Genomic DNA, 18,696 nt, shown 5'->3' on the forward strand with positions numbered 1-18,696 from the left:
CACACATACCCACACACTGTGCCCTGTTTGTATGGGTCAGTGTGGCCCCTTTTACATCTTTGCCCCATCAGGTTGTAGTACCCTACAGTGCGCCCAACAACGCACCTGTGACAGCAGCGCTCCCATGTGGTGATTTAATGAATTACACTGCAGGAGGATTTCTTTAGCAATCAGCAGGGTCATGTTCATTAGGCACAAAACGAAAGAAAACCAACTGAAACAGGGAAAGACCACCTTTGCCATTTCCATTGAACAAGACCCAGGCACCATTGGCAGGCACACATGATATAAATGCTATTATATTTTAATTCCTGTAGTCAAATTACCAAATCACCCTCTAGTGGCCTCATGGGTGAAATGTTATTAATATTTTTCAGAATTTCATAATTAATAAACTCTCACACACTGATCGGTTTCACCTCTCTTTGTGATTGTCTCCACCCCCCTCCAGGTGTCGCCCATCTTCCCCATTATCCCCAGGGTACTTATACCTGTGTTCTCTGTTTGCCTGTTGCCAGTTCGTCTTGCTTGCCAAGTCAACCAGCGTTTTTTTCTCAGCCCCTGCTTTTCCCAGTCGCTCTTTTTCTCGCCCTCCTGGTTTTGACCGTTGCATGTCCTGACTCTGAGGCCGCCTGCCGGACCACTCTGCCTGACCTTGAGCCTGCCTGCCGACCTGTATCTTTGCCCCACCTCTGGATTATTGACCTCTGCCTACCCTGACCCTGCCTGCCGTCCGGTACCGTTGCCCCACCTGTGGTTTACTGACCCCTGCCTGCCTTGACCTGTCTATTGCCTGCCCCTGTTGGATTATTAAACCATTGTTAATTCGACGTTGTCTGCATCTGGGTCGTACCTTCATACCCGATATAAGCATTATTTTTAAAAAACCTTGAAGAAAATCTGGTGTTTGTTATATTTCAGTCTTCTGTTATGTATATAAAGTGCAATATTGGGATGTAAACTCAAACATGATTTTATTCAATTTAATATATATGCCATTTAGTAGACGCTTTTATCTCAAGTGCCTTACAAAATGCGTGCATACATTTTGCTTATGGGTGGCCCCAGGTATTGAACCCACAATCCTGCCGACGCAAGTGATAACGTCAAGGAAGGGAGGATATAATGAATTTGTTAGAAAAGTTATTAATGTCATATAACTTGATTAAAGTAGCATAATATAGATGGAACACTTGAACACCATGCTCTCTACAAGGGGTGGTCATAAAATACTGTCAAAACACCTTCCATCACGACATAGTCTATATACCATCCCCCATCGTCATCAAATGCATCATTCCATTTCAATCCTTATACAAAACAAGACATGGAAAAACATTTTAACACGTCAGGATAATCCAGAAATCCAGAAATGGGCCTAAAACTATGAATTACATACATTGAACTGAAAGTGCTGCAGGAACAATGAGATAGTTACATACAGTTCAACAAAACACCAAGGGAAAGAGCTTGGTTGGACAACAAAATCACTGGCAAAGCATTATGAGGGCGGCGGGCCTTGCAGTGGTTGAACACCTTCCCTGAGTCTGAAATGTAACGACTCTTTACTGTGACACAAACCTGGCAATACAAGACTAAATAGTCAGTTTGTGTATCAGTTCTGGTTGGCGTCTCAGTGGGGAGTGGTGGTATGACTGATATTATGTCCAGTATGAGGAGATGTCGACAGTTCACTAGAACTATAAAGTGGACACTGTGATAGCAGAACTGGCTAATGCTAACTAGCATCCAGGCAAGGGTTGTGTAACAGTGCACCGTTTGTGATGAATGGAGAAGTTGTATGGGCTTTCTGTTGTACTGTAGTTGTGCTCTTTACTATTATTGTCCTCTGGTTTTTGTTGAGTGGAAGTTGAGGGGAGGTTTACCGATTGCAGTAGACACTGTATTTCTGATGCAGAGGGGGGAATCCCAAATTCCGCACCCCTGGTTCTGAAGGGCCGCAGTTAGGACGGGCCTTTGCAATGGGGTAACGGATGCTCCCATCAGCCAACCAACCTGCGTCGCAGCGGTCCAATCCCATGAACCGCCAGGCGGCATAGAGCTGGCCCACCTTTGCGATGAGACCGCCATCTGTGGTGCACGCCGCCACCGCTTCGGTGAAGTTGAGCTTATGGGGATCTTTCAGGAAGTAAACTGTTCCTATGACAGAAAAGAGAGACAGGAGATTCTAGTAAGTTCTGAGCATGTCTAAGGAGGGGACAGATTAAAACAAGTTTGACAATTCCAATCATTCACATTTCTCCTGTTACACTTATTTTAGCGGAAGTGTTTTGTATGTGTTTTGTTTCCAAGGCGAGATGTTTTTTGGAGAACAACACACACACACACACACACACACACACACACACACACACACACACACACACACACACACACACACACACACACACACACACACACACACACACACACACACACACACACACACACACACTGACCCTTGGGGGCGGCTGAGAAACAGAATGCGTCAAAGCGGTGGAGGTGGCGGTGGCGTTGTCCGTAACTACGGAGACCGGAGGCTAAGTCCACACCCCCACAGGCCTCCCGCGGCGTGGTGATTGGGTACTGAGCCGTCCCGTCAGCTAACCAGCCGGCGTTGCACCAGTCTAGCCCCTCCTCCCAGGCGGTGAAGAGCTGCTCAAAGGTGGCCAGACTTGAGTCCTGCTCCTCACACGCACGCTGGGCCCCCAGGAAGTTGAAATGGTAGCGTCCCATCTTGGAATGGTAAGGAAATACCACTCCTATAACAGGGATAAAGTGAGACATTTGCTGGAGGGGTTAAAGTGCTATAGGATCCAGCAACTGTCCTTGCAGTGAAAAATGCCAGTCATGACACTTGTAAGGACAATAGGTTGAAGGTCATTTAAAAATCAGACCATAGCTGGAACTAGGGATGTGAACGTTTAAACGTTTCAACGAAATTGGGATCGTTACCGTTTAGAGAAACTAAATAACCTTTTTTTTTTTTAAACACAGTGCAGTTATCACAAAACTACCAGTAAAATGTTCCGATCATCATCATAAAGGGAAACATTTCAATTCAACAAATACCTAATGCAACAACGCTGTAAGGTTAGTAAGAGACATGCATATTTCAAACGATTTGCCACAGATATAAAGCACTCCGCACTCCATCATTGTTAACAGTTGGAAAAATGGCAGAGAGTGTGACAGGGAAGCGACAGCAGCAAAGTCCTGTATGGCGATACTTTGAGAAGTTAAATGAGAAGGTGGTGAAATGCAAACTTTGTGAGGTGGAACTGAGCTATAGTGGCAGTACAGGTGCAATGCTTAACCATCTGAAAGGGAGGCACCGTGAGACCCAAATCATTGCTGGCAGCAGCGCAGGACCCCAACAACAGACATTACGAAAGAAGTGCAATAAAGGACGGAGTGAAAAAGTCACAGCGCTGATTACAGAAATTATTGCAGTTGATATGCAGCCATTTTCAATGGTAGAGGATGTCCACTTCAATGCCCTGATGGCATATATAGAACGACACAAGAAGATGCCATGTTGAAAAACATTGACGGCCCAGATGGAGAAATTGTACAATGATTGCTCTGCAAGTACAAAGCTCAAGCTCTCAATGTCAAACACCCTATTCATGGCATTAACAACAAATTGTTGGACGTCTTTGAACACCCTGTCATACATCACTGCAATGAGCGATCACATTGATAAGAAGTGGGATATGAAATCCCATGTACTGACTACTGATAACACAGCAGAGAGCCTAAAAATGTCATTAACTACCATCGTTGCTGAGTGGGTGAGGGACAGCAGTAAGTGCCATCTGGTATTGCCCCCTAGTGGTCATATGCAGGACCATTATCTGAATTGTGAATTCACATGTTTGAAAAAATATATACAGTACCAGTCAAAAGCTGACACACCTACTCATTCAAGGGTTTTTCTTTATTTTACAATTTTCTACATTGTAGAATAATAGTGAAGACATCAAACCTATGAAATAACACATATGGAATCATGTAGTAACCAAAAAAGTGTTAAACAAATAAAAATACATTTTATATTTCAGGTTCTTGTACTGTATATTATAATTTAAATGTTTAAACTGTAAAACAAAAAATGTCTGTTTAAATGTTAAGAACATTTTTACATTTGTCACATCCCTCGATTGAACGGAGTGACCCCTGTGTTCTGTTGTTAAGAGCTGAGGGAGCTGACAGACAGACAGAAACACATACCTCGCAGCTCCAGCTCTACCGTCACGCTCTCGTCTTCTAGCCCGTCGATGATCTCACAGCGGTAACGGCCCGTGTCGTTCTGGTGCAGCTCGTTGATCACCAAAGACATGTCCCCCGGTGCTGCCCGATGCAGGCGCACACGCCCCTGGAAGCTGCCGTAGCTACGGTGACGGTTGCCCATGGCGACCATCACGTCTGTTTCTCGGGCGGTCTTACCCGCGCCGTTGGCGGGTAGCCAGGACCATTTGACCCGGGTCCGGCGGGGGCCGTTGATCTCAGGCTCGTATCGGTAGTGACAGGGCAGGGTGATGTTACCGCCCCGGGCTGCCGACACCGAGGGCTGGGGGGACTCCACGTGGAGACGCACCCTGTTAATGTAGACTGGAGAAGACACAGACAAGGACAGGACACAGGATAGATAAGAGTTATGCGGTACAGTAGATACTGGATAGGAGCCAGGAATTTTTCCTGACCATGTGAACAGACCAGAGCCCCTGTAGTAAGTAAGAACTTGGCTCTGCCTTCAGTGTACAGTGCCTTGTAAAAGTATTCACCCCCTGGCATTTTTCCTATTTTGTTGCATTACAACCTGTAATTTAAATTGATTTTATTTTTATTTCATGTAATGGACATACTCAAAATAGTTCAAATTGGTGAAGTGAAAGAAAAAAAAACTTGCTTAAAAAAATGTAAAACTGAAAAGTGGTGCGCACGTATGTATTCATCCCCTTTGCTATGAAGCCCCTAAATAATATCTGGTGCAACCTATTGCCTTCAGAAGGCACATAATTAGTTAAATAAAGTCCACCTGTGTGCAATCTAACTGTCACATGATCTGTCACATGATCTCAGTAGATATACACCTGTTCTGAAAGGCCCCAGAGTCTGCAACACCCCTAAGCAAGGGGAACCACCAAGCAAGCGGCACCATGAAGACCAAGGAGCTCTACAAACAGGTCAGGGACAAAGTTGTGGAGAAGTACAGATCGAGGTTGGGTTATAAAAAAAACATCAGAAACTTTGAACATCTCACTGAGCACCATTAAATCCATTATTAAAAAATGGAAAGACTATGGCACCACAACAAACCGGCCAAGAGAGGGCCACCCACCAAAGATAACCCTGAAGGAGCTGGAAAGCTCCACCGCGGAGATTGGAGTATCGTCCATAGGACCACTTTAAGCTGTACACTCCACAGAGTTGGGCTTTACTGAAGTGTGGCCAGAAAAAAAGCCATTGCTTAAGAAAAAAAAAGCAAACACGTTGGTGTTCGACAAAAGGCATGTGGGTGACTCCCCAAACATATGGAAGAAGGTACTCTGGATAGATGAGACTAAAATGTAGCTTTTTGGTCATCAATGAAAACGCTATGTCTGGTGCAAACCCAACACCTCTCATCACCCAGAGGACACCATCCCATCCGTTTTTCATCAGCAGGGACTGGGAAACTGGTCAGAATTGAAGGAATGATGGATGGCACTAAATACAGGGAAATTCTTGAGGGAAACCTGTTTCAGTCTTCAAGAGATTTGAGACTGGGACGGAGGTTCACTTTCCAGCAGGACAATGACCCTAAGCATACTGCTAAAGCAACACTCAAGTGGTTTAAGGGGAAACATTTAAATGTCTTGGAATGGCCTAGTGAAAGCCCAGACCTCAATCCAATTGAGAATCTGTGGTATGACTTGAAGATTGCTGTAGAGCAGCAGAACCCATCCAACCTGAAGGAGCTGAAGCAGTTTTGCCTTGAAGAATGGGCAAAAATCCCTGTGGCTCGATGTGCCAAGCTTATAAAGACATACCCCAAGAGACGTACAGCTGTAATTGCTGCAAAAGGTGGCTCTACAAAGTACTGACTTTGGGGGGGTGAATAGTTATGCAGGCTGAAGTTTTCAGTTTTTTGTCTTATTTCTTGTTTGTTTCACCCCCCAATTTTTTTTTTGCATCTTCAAAGTGGTAGACATGTTGCGTAAATCAAATGATACAACCCCCCCAAAAAAATCTAATCGGGTTGTAAAGCAATAAAATATGAAAAATGCCAAGCGGTGTGAATACCTTCGCAAGCCACTGTATTTGGGTCTTCCCAGGTAATCAGACCCTTTTTGGAACTCTTGGGAATGGTGCGTCTATAATATCTAACCTGCTCTCGGTTTTGCATGTGAACTGACAAAACATACTGTGTAGCACATACTGTATAAATGAACAACACTCTAGATGGTGTGTTGTCTGCTACACCTTAGGCATGGTCAGGCTTGTCACACTCAATGGAATGGTCTTTGATCTTATATATGAATAGGCTCCACTTAAGATCATTATACCCTTTTAACATTATCGTGCCGATCCAAACCAAACTGTGCTAAAACTAGTATTTTCTTTTCACATTCTCTTTTCCAGCAGTTTCAGAAAACGTTGGTGGATGCCTCGTCAGGTCAGCCCAGTACAGCTTGGCTCGGATTAGTGTGAACAGGTTATCTGTGTATTTATGAAAATACTGTATTACATACTCTCTCCGTTGCCATCGCCGTTCATGACGTCATGGTAGAAGAAGCCGTTGTTGTATACGGGGAAGGCGTGGTTGGAGACCAGGAGGTACATCCAGACGACCAATAGAGGGTGTAGTGGGCTCAACATCCTCACAGTGGAGCACTAGATCTGACTTCCTCTGCAAGGGATTCATGTCAGTACATGTTTTAATGGTGAAATGACTCAACTCGGACTAGATGGTCCAACATGGTTCATTCCACTCAATTGTTCCGTATCTTATCAAATCCATAGCCGTGGGAAATAGTTTGGGGGGGGGAGCTGTGTTTTTAGGGTATGGCAAAGTGGGGTGTGTAGAAGTACACCCACCAGTTGAAGCTCATTTACTGTACTTCTACACCATTTTTAAAATGTTCAAATGCTATTTGGAGAACAGCAAAAACAAACATGTCCCCCAGACTTTATCATCTCAATATTAGGTTATTAGGTTTAAAGGTTTGTGGAATGGTGTGTGTATAATGTACTACTCAACCTCATCAGACATAGGTTACATTGACTAATTTCGCCTATTTGTGGAACAGTGCAACATGAAATAGGCGCATAATACACACTATCAAGGCCGACTCCAAACACCGACATCAATGTGAAATACCAACATCAATGTGAACGTAACCAGATCATAAAACAGCTGACTGTGAATGCAAACTATGTCAGATACATCCTACACATGCAATGAAATAAAAGGCATACACCAAAGGAATTATTTAAGCCTACAGTCGACGCAATCAATTAGCCAGCTAAAATTTGTCTATTCTGTTATGGGGCAATTAGACATTTTCTGGGCACAGTTGAGAAACGTTAGCCTGCAATGTTTATATGAAAATCATAACTGGCACGCAGATCTTTAGAAATTGTTGGATCAACTGTAAATTGTCATTTATATGAAAAAGGTTGCAGACCCCCTGCTATAGGCTATATGAAGTCATCCTTTTGGAACGGCGCATACAGTGGAGTATTACAGTGTCGTTGTCTCGTGCGCTTCCCACCAAAATTGTTGCTCTACATACGGAGGTGTTCCTTGTAAGGTGTACACCCAGCAAATTGTTGTATTTGCCTATCTGCATTATTCGCCGGGGAAGGGAAACATCCTGCGAATATTGAAACATTGCATCAATAAGGTGTTTCTGAGAATACATTGTATCAAGGAACAAGGCGGCTAGGAGAATATTGAAACATTTTGTATCAACAAGACTGCTCCGAGAATATTCATATTGCAACATAGTAGCCAACACCTAGACGGCCTGTAAAAACAATTCTCCGGGCCAACTTGTGTCTGTCTGATATTATTGTGTTGCCTATGCAGCATCTAGGTGCTCATTATATGCAACAACAAAAAACAGCCCTACATCCACACTATAGCTAAATAACTTAACAATATTTTATGATGTTTTGCAAGCAAGATTGATCTGTTAGAATATCTAAAAACATGCAGGGCTTGACATTAACCTGTTCATCTCAAAATACAACACTGCCCCTTTAAGACAAAAAAAAAGCTCTGTATATGTTATGTCCTCTTGAAGCAATCACTTCTATTGCTGACTACAAATGATCTATAACTGGGCTATTAACTCACCAACTAGCAAAGGATATGAACAAAATGTGCACATGTGGCTACATGCAGCTCTCGCTTTGTTCTCAAAACAAGCGCATCTACTCACGACTGCTCGTGCTGTAAACATGACCAACCGGTTGGTAACCACTGCGCTGTAGAAAGTTGAGTGAAGTTCAATCTTGTGTTTCTCTCTGGGGGCTGATATTTCTGCGCGGCAGTCCAGGGGGAGCTGCGCGGCAGTCTCGGGCTACTGTGGCGCAGCTTAGAGGGAACATTGCCCACAACCCACTTATTATTATTTCTGGCGGCAAGTGGAAAGGCCCCCAACCAAAACCCAAAGGCTAGAGCCGGCCCTGCTCAGATAGAACGTGGCATAAGCCATGGCAAAATGTGTAGAATAGCAGAACACTTGCTTAAAAAATTACTTTATTACATTTCAGGTTTTCTTTTGCACAGTTGTACCAAGGACAAATAAAGTGCAATGAATAAAAATAATAAAAATAAAACAAAATACAGGCTATAATTGTTCAGTCAGTGTATAGTCCAGCAACTAATGCTGTGTTCACGTGCTATCAGAGTTATCGGTCAGTTCCTAGTTCGGACCGGGAAGTTTCACTTGAATGACTCTCCAAATCGGGAATACAAGGGGGCACTGAGAAAATGATGTTGCCCGAGTTGCCGAGTTTCACCACTGACCTTTAACCATTTCAACCAAAAGATGACAACAAGTCGGTTTTTGACAAATACAATATGGGTAATGTAGCTAGTTTTACCATATTGTCAATGTTAAGCAAGCTAGCTAACTTTATTATAAACAACGATAGTTAGCTTATCAAGCTAGTTAAAATCTTATTGGTTGAATATTGTTCCGACCAAAAAGCACATGAATGAAACAAAGTTGTATTTCCAACATCCCAACTAAGAAGTAGGAAGCTCCGACAAGCACGTGAAGGCAGCGTGTCAAATTTGTGGACTTTGTGAGGCACCAAATTTTACGCACAGCTAGAACAAGTCCTTGGAAGTGTTTTTCGCTACAATGCCATTTTTTAAGCACATGCAGTCTTTTTATTTTTAAATTATCCCTGTACGTCTAATCAATCATTGTGTGTGTTTATTTATTGAATATAACTCCAAAATATATTTGTAATCATTGATATCCCTGAGCCTCCTTGCTCAGTCCAACAGTGTGGGCTTGGGGATACAAATTTGATTGTATATTTATATATACAGCACTGATTGGCTGATTGAAGTCTAAAACCCACCCCCTTACCCCTGTAGGAAAAAAACAGAGTCACATGGTTTTCAACCTGTCAGTTGGAGCTGAACCCTGAAAGCGAACTTTTGTAATCAAAATACATCATGCATCCTAATTTGCTATATTATTGTTTTACTGTTTTCAATAGGTCACCAGAAGATGCAGACAGGTCCCAGAACAGCCTGTTTGCAGGGTGGACCATTCTGGCCTATACCCTGTCTACCTGTCTATTCATTGCAGTAAACCATGATTATCTACAGGGCAGACTATAGGCCTCTGCAATTTTAGCTAGTTAACATTAGCATTGCTAGCTATTTTGACGAACTTGGCTAGCTAATAGCAACATAGTCATCTTTCTAAAGTCAATTTGACAACATCATAATGATGGCATAGTTGTTTTCTTAAGTGATAATGCCCTCGAAGCCAATATATCCTCCAAACACCGGCTTCGAGGGCATTATCTATTTTATACAACAGGTTACCAACATATTCAAATAATGATTGACAATTTTATTAAAGACTATATTTTGATGAATTTATTCATACTATTTCATCCTTCCATGAGATACAGTCCAGACACAAATCTAGGGTTGCTACCCAAGGTGGCTGGTCGTTCATTCTGTAGGTTAGGTTGCCAGAGACGCGACCCAGTTGTGAAGTCTTTTTCTTCTAAATATATGGACACAACCCAGTCGTTCGTTCTAAATATTCCGTTGCCATGATGGCTGGCAAAGTTCTTATCCATAGCTTGCTAGCTAGCCAACTTTGGCTAACACAGTCACATCAAACACTGCAGCCAGAATAACAGCAAAGTAGCTGCATTTGCGTTTGTTTAAGCTGTTTTCTATTGACATTTTATTTTTGATATACATAAGAATCAGCTAAAGATGCGAGATTTCACCTGGCTTGTTTCCAAGCCACAGTTTTGACTAAACCTTCCTCAGTGCCAATCGAAAATGCATTGAGTAGAACTTTTAATAGTGCATCAGTCTTCAAAATAACATTCAAAATGAAACGTGCAACACATGAATAGCATGTTATTTACTTTTAATAATATATAGATGAACAACTATTTCTAGACCAGGGTTTCCCAAACTCGGCCCTCAGAACCCAAAAGGGGGCCCGTTTTGGTTTTTGCCCTAGCATTAGACAGCTGATTCAAGTAATCAACTAATCATCAAGCTTTGATCATTTGAATGAGCTGTGTAGTGTTAGGGCAAAAACCAAAATGTGCAACATTTGGGGCCCCTAGGGTCGAGTTTGAGAAACTCTGCTCTAGACACTTGAATGGTTACTGCCACTGCCGGATGAAAGATGGGTGGATGGAGGCTCAAGCTGCTGGTAAATCCACATGTGTATCTATACATAGCCTGATTTGCAATGCAGTCCAATGCGAAGTGTGTTCATATGCCCATGGATTGAATTTCTCTGACCAAATCAGACAACGTGATTGTTTGGATGGAAGACAGTGTAAATAAACATTTGCTGCCTTGCAGCCAGCTACTGCACAATTGATCTTGCTTTTTCTCATTGCTATAAAATGAGAAATGTTTGGTCTTTGGTAGCTTAACTCTGCACGCTGCAAACAATGAGGGGCCAGCAGCAGTGTAAGAGGATATTTAAGCAATAAGGCCCGAGGAGGTATGGTATATGGCCAATATACCACGGCTAAGGGCTGTTCTTATGCATTACGCAACGCAGAGTGCCTGGACACAGCCCTTAGCCGTGCTATATTGGCCATATATCACAAACCCCCGAGGTGCCTTATTTCTATTATAAACTGGTTACTAACATAAATAGACATAAATAAATAAAAATCATCATACCCAATATATACGGTCTGATATACCATGGCTTCCAGCCAATCAGCATTCATGGCTTGGCCAACCCGGTTTATAAATGCAAATAACAGATCTATTGTCATTCAAGGAATTTCTTTCAAACAGCTCTTATATAAAAAGGGTATTATCATCATTCTCATCATTTCAGTGTTATTTTAACCTTATAGTGTGGAAATCTCATCAAAATGTAAATCACGTTTTAACTGCACTGCCCCTCTGATTGTCGGTTAAGGACTTGCAAGTAAGTATTTCACGTTGTATTCAGCGCATGTGACAAATAAAATGTGATTTGATTTGAATATTACCCCAAACTGGTTGCCAACCATCTCCATGGGGCAATAATGGCTTAAAGGGTTAGAGAACACAAAAAATGGCATTCCAGGTGACTACCTCATGAAACTGGTTGAGAGAATGCCAAGAGTGTGCAAATATGTCATCAAGGCAAAGGGTGGCTACTTTGAAGAATCTAAAATATATTTTGATTTGTTTAACAGTTTTTGGTTACTACAAGATTCCATATGTGTCATTTCATAGTTCTGATGTCTTCACTATTATTCTACAATGTGTAAAATAGTAAAAATAAAGAAAAACCCTTGAATGAGTAGGTGTGTCCAAACGTTTGACTGGTACTGTATATTTCCCACAATTGTTTTGCCTGTTTTGCATGTTATTTTGGCATTAAGTCCTTTTTGTGTTATTGACTGTATGTTTGTTTAAAATAATTAAATAAAAAATGTCAGTTAAAAACAATGTAAAACATTTAATTCATTGAGTTAATAAAGCCGCATACAAACATGGTCTCTTTTTTGCTTTTTTGAATAAGGCATCTCCAAAATGCAGGTGTTTCAGCCTAGCTCAGTGCTTTCTGTGGTGGTGGGGCAGCTAGTGGAAAATACGGAGCATAGGGGTTGGTAATGTTCTCTAGTCGCGCTGTGAGTGGCTCAGTGTTCTGTCACTCATGGGGACACTACGCCACTGCAAAATCGACATGTTGAGATTGATAAACTCAAGCCCCTAGGGTGCTGCCATAGAGTTACATTAGAAGTGCCCATCCAAGAAGGCTCAAGGTCATTGGCCACAGATAAAATTATGGCAAATCAGGTTATATCTACCGTAGCTTTGATTGGACTGATCATGTCAACATCATCATTTCAAAATCTTAGCTAGCAAGCCAGCAGTCATCATCTTGAATCAAGTCGACAACCTACTGGCAAATCCTTTTCAATCCTTGTTATATGAAGGGAAATTATAGATAAAACGTATCAGTGCTCATCGGCCTTTGGACATAAACATTACACAACAAGTTGGAAATCGCAAATTCAACAATGAGTGGTTTGAAATGAATCAGTGGCTAACTGCAAGCATTGCACAGCAATCACTAGCTTGCTATTCAGTGGAGTGGGTGTGTGGTCCAAGTCTGGGTTTAAGGGTCTCTTTTCCCAGCTTAAAAGGATAAACATTCAACACCATGGACCATAAAAGGTTGAATACATTGGCCATGCTGTCAATCCAGCATGACTTCTGCCACATTCACAACAACTGGAAACTCGGAACTGGGAAATCTCAGACTTCAGTGAGTTCAAGACAACTGGGAACTCGGAATAAACCGAGCTCTGACTGGGAAAATATGTTTTGAACGGTCATCCAACTCGGAATAACAAGTCGGGAACTTAGGCCTCTTTCTAGAGCTCTGACCTGAAGATCACTGACATCATGATTCAACCTTGTTTTTTTTCCGAGGTCCCAGTTGTCTTGAAAGCACCATAAATCCGGAGACTGCCAGACTTTGATGACAAAGTTTGATGACAAAATTTTCCCATGAAGGACCGCCGCCCCACCTTCCTGTCCAAGTGAGTTTAGCACAACAATGTGAGTCCAAAAATGTATTGTATGCTGCTGCATAGATGATGTAAGGGAGATATGTATACTGTAGATAAGAAAGTAATAATAAGTATTATTGTGTATGTTGTGTAGTAAGCTGATAGTAGGCAATGTGCTTCACCCTAATAATTTGGTCCCTTTCCCCCTCATAATTTAGCCTACTGTTCTGACTTGGTGGTTTACATGTAGCCTATAGCCTGTTTTAGATAAATGTAATCATCAAATATTGTAAGACCTTTCATTGTCTGCGTATAAGCCCCCTTTATTTATCCTACGGTTCTGACTTGGTGTACAGGGGAAATGCTGTAAGAACGGCCCATGTTCTGAATTCTGCGCTGTACATTTCAAAAGTGCGGAACAAATAGTTATATTGACTACGTCCGTCATCGCTCGCTCATTAATGTCTTATTCGAAATTACAGATTGCCTCTTATCCACTTGTCGTCCCCTTATGCCATAGTTTGTACATCTTAATTGTCAGTAGAAACCACATTTGTTTAAGCAAGTCAGCCATATCAGCTATGTTTTTTTAAGCGCAGTAAATGCGGCTGAATGAATTGTTTCGCTGCCAGACAAGGCTCTGCTAATAGCCAGGTGTAGCAGTGGTAAATATTCACTCCATGGTTCTGAAAAGAAAGCACTGTTTGTCACCATTATAGTGCAATCTGTGTATTGTTTAGTGTTGTGTAGTGGCTTTGCTGGCACGCATTTTTAAAAGTTTGGCCCACCAAGATTTACATGCTAAAATCGCCACTGGCTATGTGAGAGGTTATAGACTTACAGTCAGTGTTCAGATTTCAGGCTACTATTCAATTTAACCCATCTGAACAATAGCCTTGGCTTGCCATTTTTAAGTCAGTATTGTAACTGTAGAATCTGTATAACATCTCACAATCATCACACATAACATAGCCAGCACTGCTATTATCCTCTTTTACCTCCCAAGCATTAGGCTACTGTTCTGGCCCTCCTATTTATTTTCAACTCCCCATTTCACATCTTTTCTCTTATTGAATGAAACTCTGACATTGCCGTTTTTGCCTCAGTGGATCGATGTTAACTTTTTCTGCCCAAGTTCCAGGGCCTAGCGTGACATTCCGGGGGTTTCTATTTTTGTAAAGACATGTAAAGACATCATTTTGCATGAACATAACCAATCATGATGTTTTCATCTTATTCTTGTCAAACAAATCACTTCCTGTGCATGTTCATCCACTCCAAAATAATTCCAGCATCCAAAAGTGCACTGTGCACTCACACCATTTGATGAATGGAAAGAGACACCAAAAAAGTGTAATGAAATGTGGCTTATAGCCTGAATTAATTGATTTTGTCTTGCTGACAAAAGGACATTTTTTTGTAGAAAGAAAAGTTGGGACACCTGAAAGGGGGCTGAGCTACATACAGGACTGTCCAGGGCTGACATGTGAAGCCACATGGGACATATATATTTTTAACCATGACACAGAGGTGTGGGTGTTCATTTAATATGGAATAAGCTTCTTTTTGCATTTCTGCATTGACTCATGTCTCATTCAGGGGTTCTGAGACTCCCCCGGGGCCCCATAATTCGCACTCTGATCCACACAATATTTCATGACCCTAAACCAGCCCTCCCTTCAGACTCTTGCATCACACAAATGTGCCCAAAAATCGAACCAAATTACTGATTCTTGAATATATTTTCATCCTTATTTTCAGTATTTTACATTTAAACACAAAGTCTTCTGATTGCAACCCAGCTAGCACATAACGTTCTGAGAACCATATGTTTTTTAGAGCTTGGTGAGAGCATGGTTTTCCTATTGTTATTTTGCAAAGAACCTTCCCACAACTTTGTGGGAATGGTGCAGGATAGTTGCTTGGCTTTAGAACGTTCTCAGAACATTTTAAGGAACATGTTAAAAAAAGTTTTATTTCCTTGGTATTTCATTATAAAACGTTTGCTAAAAGTGTTGGTAATGGTCTAGGAACATTCTCCAACTGGTTTTATATTGGGAATGTTCTCAAATAGTACAGAGAACATTAAGAAACAACATTCCTCTATGGGAATTTCAGTACTTCAGCATAACGTTTTCTGCAGGTTTCCTCATGGTTCTATTTAAAGTCATGTTCTCAGAACATTAAGAAACCTTTCCATAAAACCACAAGAAAAGAGTAATGTTTAAAACATCTACATTCCATTCTCAGTGTCAACCAAGCTCTCTCTATCCTCTATCTTGGTAAGTGTGTTCAGGTGTGTTGGCCGTGCCCAATTATTGGCCACACCTAATCTTAATGAATGCTTGTTTCCTTTGAAATGGGGTCTGTTTGAATAGACTAAAATGAACCGCTTTGTATGAGTAAAAAACACGTGGCATGCTAGCTCCATCCTGGTGGCGCAGTGGAATAGCTCAATAGACAACAGACGATCATGGGTTTGAATCTCATTGACACCTTGCCACAATAATAAATAAAAAAAATGATTGCGTTATTAAAGCCGAAGAAAATATATTTCCGGTTTCCATGTGTCCTATCTGTGCTTGGAGTTCAAAATATGTAATAAGCTAGTAGTGTTATTAAAAGTATAATTGAAACATTCTGCGAAAGTTTTAAGAAAGTAATTAAAACATCTCCAAATAAACTTTACATTTCGTTCAAAACATGAACAACATTTAGAGAATGTTCTCAGAACGTCAATAAAATCCTCCCAGGAAAACCTTCAAGGAACCTTTCTCAGAACCCTGCAACCCCCCAAAAAATGTATGTTCCCAGAACAGACGATATTTTCCCTTCTGTTACTTAAAAAAAGCAGTTTTACCAGTCAGAAAGCGTATGGTTTCTTTCCCAGAACCAATGGGAAATCAAAAACTTACTTTCCCGTAGCTTAGTTGTCTTTTCTCTCTAAAAAGTATTTATTATCTAATTGTCCATCTAATTTTATTGTTTATCACTTTCAAGTTGTGGTGGCAATGTAGGCACATTTAAAGCTATACATTATTCAAGTATCTATTTGGCATCACTCAAAAGATTTTAGTTTAACTCGAATTAAGGTCGTAAAAATAAGACTACTTACAGATTTACGTTGTTCTCCGGGCAGAAAATGGACAACGTCGTGTCAATTAATGTTCCCCTGATGTTACTTTGTGAGATAGTTACGCTGTCTGTCGGGGCAATTCATCCCATTGCCATTTTCAGGGAGAACACGAGTTGCGACTCATTGAGAGGAAAGTGACCTCATCGTTCGCAAAAACAACAACAAAAACGGGCATAAGAGCATAAAAGCTGCAATACGTTTACTATTGCATTACATAGGGATATATCACAACAATTAATGTACTTATTGATATTTTCAATATTCCCTACCATAATTTACAGGTGCATTTAATGCCATTTTTAATCCAATAATTAATAAATCAATCAAATGTATTTTACAAAGCCTTTTTACATCAGCAGTTGTCAAAGTGTTTTACAGATATCCAGCCTAAAACCCCAAAGAGCAGACACGCATCCAATGTCCCGTGTGGCTCAGTTGGTAGACCATGTTGTTTGCAACGCCAGGGTTGTGGGTTCGATTCCCACGGGGACCAGTACGGAGAAAGAGCGTCTGCTAAATGACTAAAACGTAAATGTAAACATTAAGGTATGTGGCTCAGTCATGAGAAACATAGCCTCATTGAGTTTGCCCAGATGTTTAAAAAGAATATGGGAAAATTATTACACTTATCCAGAGCGATTTACAGTAGTGAATGCATACATTTCATACATTTTTTTATTTTTTATTTATTTTTCCCATACTGGTCCCCCGTGGGAATCGAACCCACAACCCTGGTGTTGCAAACACCATGCTCTACCAACTGAGCCACACGGGATGAAATATGTAATCCCTTGAAATTAGCCAAGTTTGTTTTATTAGTTTGAAACAATATGCCTATGCCACAAATAATTTCCTAAATGAACTAACTCAAGTAGAATAAATAGATTTTAGGCCTATGCAAATCCTGACAAATATGAATGAGCGATCTGTATTCACATGTTCAAGATTCTCAATGAGGCTTTGGTTTATGGGTATTCTCTCTGAAAATGAAGTAGTTAGCTCAATCCTGTATTTCTGCTATGTTAAGGCAGACTGATGAAGCGTATTCTTTGACTCATGTTTTGTCTCGACCTTGAATGGCACTGTCAATATTGTCACGTGGGCTCATATTTCTGTGGAGGGCTGAAATAATACCAGCAGTGGTGGAAAACAGAGACAATTCCAGTTCTCCTCAGAAACCTCTGAAATGTGTTTTCCACTGGTAAATAGCTGAGTGAAGTATAGAAGTTATCATAGTGCAGATGTGGGATGTTTTCCTACTTTCCTACACATGCTAAGCCAATAGGGAGCTAGAGGGTATACACTACCTCTACACATGCACATACACACATAAAACCTATGCACACGCACTCACACACACCCCTCTCTTTGTCACCCCACCTCAATTTCAAGAGCGAGACCCCTACACACGCTATGGTTTTCCCCCCTGCTTCCTATGGGGGGAGCCCTGTCTACATCCAGCTGATATTTTAGTGTCACTGGTGCCTGTTCTTCAACCGCCTCAGTAGTAATGTCACATGATGTGTTTAGTCACATGTTAAAGTCACATGCACACACATAATAGAAACACTAAACACAGCTGCCGAGGGAAGGAGGAAAAAGCCAGTAGGATGTCAGACTACAATCAACTCCCCCTCTCTCCCCATGGACAGAGCCCCCAACCCATTCTCATCCTAGACTCCACCACAAACGTGCATTCACGCACGCACGCACGCACGCACGCACGCACGCACGCACGCACACACGCACACACGCACACACACACACACACACACACACACACACACACACACACACACACACACACACACACACACACACACACAGAGAGAGAGAGAGAGAGAGGCATGTACACACGCACAACCCATCCTACACCCTCACCACAACTACCCCCCACCCATCTTCCTCGCTCTGCCTAATACACACAGCCCTCCGGCTCTGTGCTGGCCTGGGGGACACCCATTTCACTTTGCCAATCTCACTGACACACAGCCATTACTGGTGCGTTTGAAGAGCCCCAGGCGCTGCTCTTCCCAAAGCCCAGATGAAAGCCTCTGCCTGGGGCTCCGAATACCAGGGCCCTATGAACTGCAGGGCTGACTGGATCCAGGGGTATAATTTCTACTGTCAACAGGGAAGCCAGTTTGTGTTGGATGAGACACTTCCCACCACACAAACACACAGAGTCAGACACGGACACAAACACATGAAAGGAGACCAAATGTGTGGTTTGTTTGACTGAATAACACATAAGTAGCTCTGCGGCCACGTTTGTTGGCACTCAGAGGAGACACTCACAGACCGCAGGGTTCATCACA

General features: G+C 41.8%; 1 protein-coding gene across 3 annotated transcripts; it reads right to left on the reverse strand.

Annotated features, from left to right (window-relative positions):
• Positions 1–957: 957 nt before the first annotated feature.
• On the reverse strand, positions 958–16,516 carry LOC106561100 (hyaluronan and proteoglycan link protein 3). Of its 3 annotated transcripts, none has more exons than XM_014124727.2 (5): positions 16,358–16,516; positions 6,738–6,895; positions 4,234–4,614; positions 2,460–2,762; positions 958–2,160 (listed from the first exon to the last, which is right to left on the reverse strand). In XM_014124727.2, the coding sequence occupies exons 2-5, from the start codon at positions 6,862–6,864 to the stop codon at positions 1,883–1,885; spliced, it is 1,089 nt and encodes a 362-aa protein (XP_013980202.1). In that variant the 5' UTR covers positions 6,865–6,895; positions 16,358–16,516; the 3' UTR covers positions 958–1,882. The 3 variants fall into 3 exon arrangements, with proteins under 3 accessions (XP_013980202.1, XP_013980203.1, XP_013980201.1); XM_014124728.2 differs by lacking the exon at positions 16,358–16,516 and adding an exon at positions 8,433–8,532; XM_014124726.2 differs by lacking the exon at positions 16,358–16,516 and adding an exon at positions 8,348–8,510.
• Between the last annotated feature and the right edge of the window lie 2,180 nt (positions 16,517–18,696).

Source organism: Salmo salar, chromosome ssa10, assembly GCF_905237065.1.
Source record: "Salmo salar chromosome ssa10, Ssal_v3.1, whole genome shotgun sequence".
NCBI classification, from domain to species: Eukaryota; Metazoa; Chordata; class Actinopteri; order Salmoniformes; family Salmonidae; genus Salmo; species Salmo salar.

Coding starts and splice junctions, on each gene's coding strand:
- LOC106561100 (XM_014124727.2), bottom strand. CDS start 6,864: ATGTTGAGCCCACTACACCCTCTATTGGTCGTCTGGATGTACCTCCTG. Junction 4,615..6,737: donor CGGCGATGGCAACGGAGAGA/GTATGTAATACA, acceptor TGTCTTCTCCAG/TCTACATTAACAGGGTGCGT. Junction 2,763..4,233: donor GGTAGAGCTGGAGCTGCGAG/GTATGTGTTTCT, acceptor TCCCTGTTATAG/GAGTGGTATTTCCTTACCAT.